This window comes from Seriola lalandi, unplaced genomic scaffold (assembly GCF_002814215.2).
Source record: "Seriola lalandi dorsalis isolate HSWRI2012SDOR001 ecotype SW California unplaced genomic scaffold, Sedor1 jcf7180002054467, whole genome shotgun sequence".
Taxonomy (NCBI): Eukaryota; Metazoa; Chordata; class Actinopteri; order Carangiformes; family Carangidae; genus Seriola; species Seriola lalandi.
In genome coordinates this window covers 174959-177563 of record NW_019525020.1, presented here as the reverse complement: position 1 = coordinate 177563, position 2605 = coordinate 174959, and the positions used below count along the sequence as shown (strand labels likewise).

General features: G+C 43.2%; 1 protein-coding gene across 1 annotated transcript in view; it reads right to left on the bottom strand.

Moving 5' to 3' along the window:
• Positions 1-1518: 1518 nt before the first annotated feature.
• Positions 1519-2605, bottom strand: part of tspan33a (tetraspanin 33a) — a 5478-nt gene continuing 4391 nt past the window's right edge. The window contains exons 5-6 of the mRNA XM_087175402.1: positions 2413-2601; positions 1519-2283 (exon numbers count right to left, since the gene is read on the bottom strand). Coding sequence (XP_087031528.1) covers positions 2182-2283; positions 2413-2601 — 291 coding nt within the window. The 3' untranslated portion in view covers positions 1519-2181. The remainder of the gene's footprint in view (positions 2284-2412; positions 2602-2605) is intronic.

Here is a 2605-nt window from a genome sequence, read left to right as displayed (position 1 = left end):
GTGTGTGTGTGTGTGTGTGTGTGTGTGTGTGTGTGTGTGTGTGTGTGTGTGTTGTCTCTGGGCCTCCTTAAAACCCACCACGACATGGCCGCCTGAGTGAGTCAGAGGCAAAAAACCAGGGACCACACACAGAGCAACGGAGCTCAGGCCAACACGCACTCACTCACACACATACACATATCAAAACACACTCACTATCACTGCTATAGAGCCGTAAACTGTGGTCTGTCCTGTCACTTTTTTTGTTGCTTCTTCTAAATTATTACATATAACACCTCTTAAAAGCTCTTTGTGCCATCAGATGGGTGATGCCGTAGATCCTGGTGTGTGCTGAACACAAAATCACAGCGAGGGGAGTAACCACAGCTTTACACTAACATAGAAATGTCATGTTTAGATTGTGGACTTGCGTCAAAGGCTGTGAAACATGCAGGACTGTTTCTGCTCCCAAAGATTACAGGCATCAGGTTTCAGGCTGTTAGAAAAAAAAAGAAAAAAAAAATTCTCACAGCTCAGGTTCTCATTTGCCGGGCAGAGAAATGGGGTGGAGATGAGAGGTTGTGTTGGTTTACGCTTCTTCACAGCTACATCAGACTTTTGGCCAGAGCTTCCCTCGGTAACGAGTAAAGACGTCTCCAGTCAAATGACAGCTCTCCAATTAAAAGAACCACAGGATATGCCTCAAATTATTACGTGATAAAAAAGTACTGAATGCTGACATTTACAACTGTGGGTGTAATTCACAGAGACAAAGAGCACTAAACGTTTATGACCACACTGAACGTGAAGCTTAACAAAAACCGTGCTATCAGAGCAAATCACACTTTAATTGGTATCAAGACAACAAGCAGAGAGGGTGAGATTATTTTTAGTGCCAAGTAAATCTCTTTTCCTCATTCAGAGAAGCTCAGCCACTGTCTGCTCACTGATAGGTCACAGAGCACAAACTTGGCCTGTTGCAGTGACTACATCAACAAGCAATTCAGGCGTTCACACAACTGTTTTCTTTTGTGGGAAAGCCGGGAGTCCCCGCTTCCTCTGCGTTTTGGTTACAACTGCTTCACAATAAAAGAAGAAGAATAAGAGATGAGAACAGGGTTCAAATGATGCATACAGGATTTAAAATATATCAACCACAACCACAACACACGTATGTACAGAGTATGAACTGCGCGCAGAGCGTATGTGATTTGTTTGTAATGGCAGCCCATTGAGACACACACCCCAGAAAATCCAGCAGCTCTGCAGTCATGCAGGCCGTCAGCTGGCTAAAATGTGAGCAGGAAATGACCTCATGTGCGGCATGAGGTCTCGTCAGGACAACCAAGAAGCCCAACATGGCCATGTAGTGGACGGTCAGACCGTTGGTGTAAACGTTCGTTTATAGCTCTGTGAAATGAAACATGTTAAAAAATGCTTATTATACTGTTACAGGGGTACAGGCAATTTCTGGCACCCAGACGTAAATACTAATTTTAACACACAGGTTTAAGAAAGAATAAATAACCAGACACCAAGTGGCATATGTGTATCATTCATTTAACACAAGTATTTCATCTACAAAGTTTTTAAAAAAAATTCATATTGTAGAATATACATTTTTAAAACATGAAGAAAAACAATAGGTGATGTATATTCCAGTGTGTCAGAATCCTCTCACAGATGTGTGTAACAATAAGCAGTATTACTGAGCATGGAGAAATCATTATGTCTGACGGAGTGTGCAAAACAATACATTTTAGAAAATGCTATTCCCTTTTCAGTTAGTTAACCTCTGCAGCAACAGGGATACACGGACTTCTTCTAACTCCTGCTCCAGTTTGGCATCTCGGAAAAAAACATACAAACAAACAAACAAAAAAAAACCAATATGAAATGCATTGTTGTAAATTATACTGACTGCAGTTCTTCACTAGAGGTCAATATAATACCCCCCAGTCCCTGCTTGGGAACCACTACTCTACTAAAAATGTTTGGTAAATGCAAACACAGTCTACGTCCAGTGGGCGGCGACAGAGTCCTGTTTCTCCATCTGTTTCCTTTTTAAATCCCAGAGGAACAAAACCAGACTGACAGATGTTTTTTTCGGAGACCTGGCATAAACAGTTCTACACATCTCCCCCCTGCTGCTTCCATCACCACGTTTATGCTGCTGTTCATCAGAATCTGGACCGGTCCGGGTCAGCTCCATGGGTCAGAGCGGTGTTTGAACTGGTAGTTCTGGAGCTCGACCTGGTCTTTGATCTGGTTGATCAGAATCTGAGACAGGACGATCCCAACCAGCTGCAGAGGAGGAGACACACAAAGAGGGGCTCACTGGCTGGTTGCAACTGTTAACCCCTTCTCTTACAGGTTCAAGAACAATGTCTGCGTTTGTGTGTGCTGGTATGTGCACTGTGCACAACATCCTACCTGTGGTATGGCCAGTCCCAGTGCAATGCCTCCAAGCAGGAACATGTTGCTGTGAATCCAGTCAACTAATTTATCTATGCAGCCATTGGTGTGGATGTGGTTTCCAGCATCAACGTACTCAAAATCCTGCATGTCCTGGCCGCACATGGTGTTGATAACAACCTGCACACATATAAACAAATACAGATAAAAC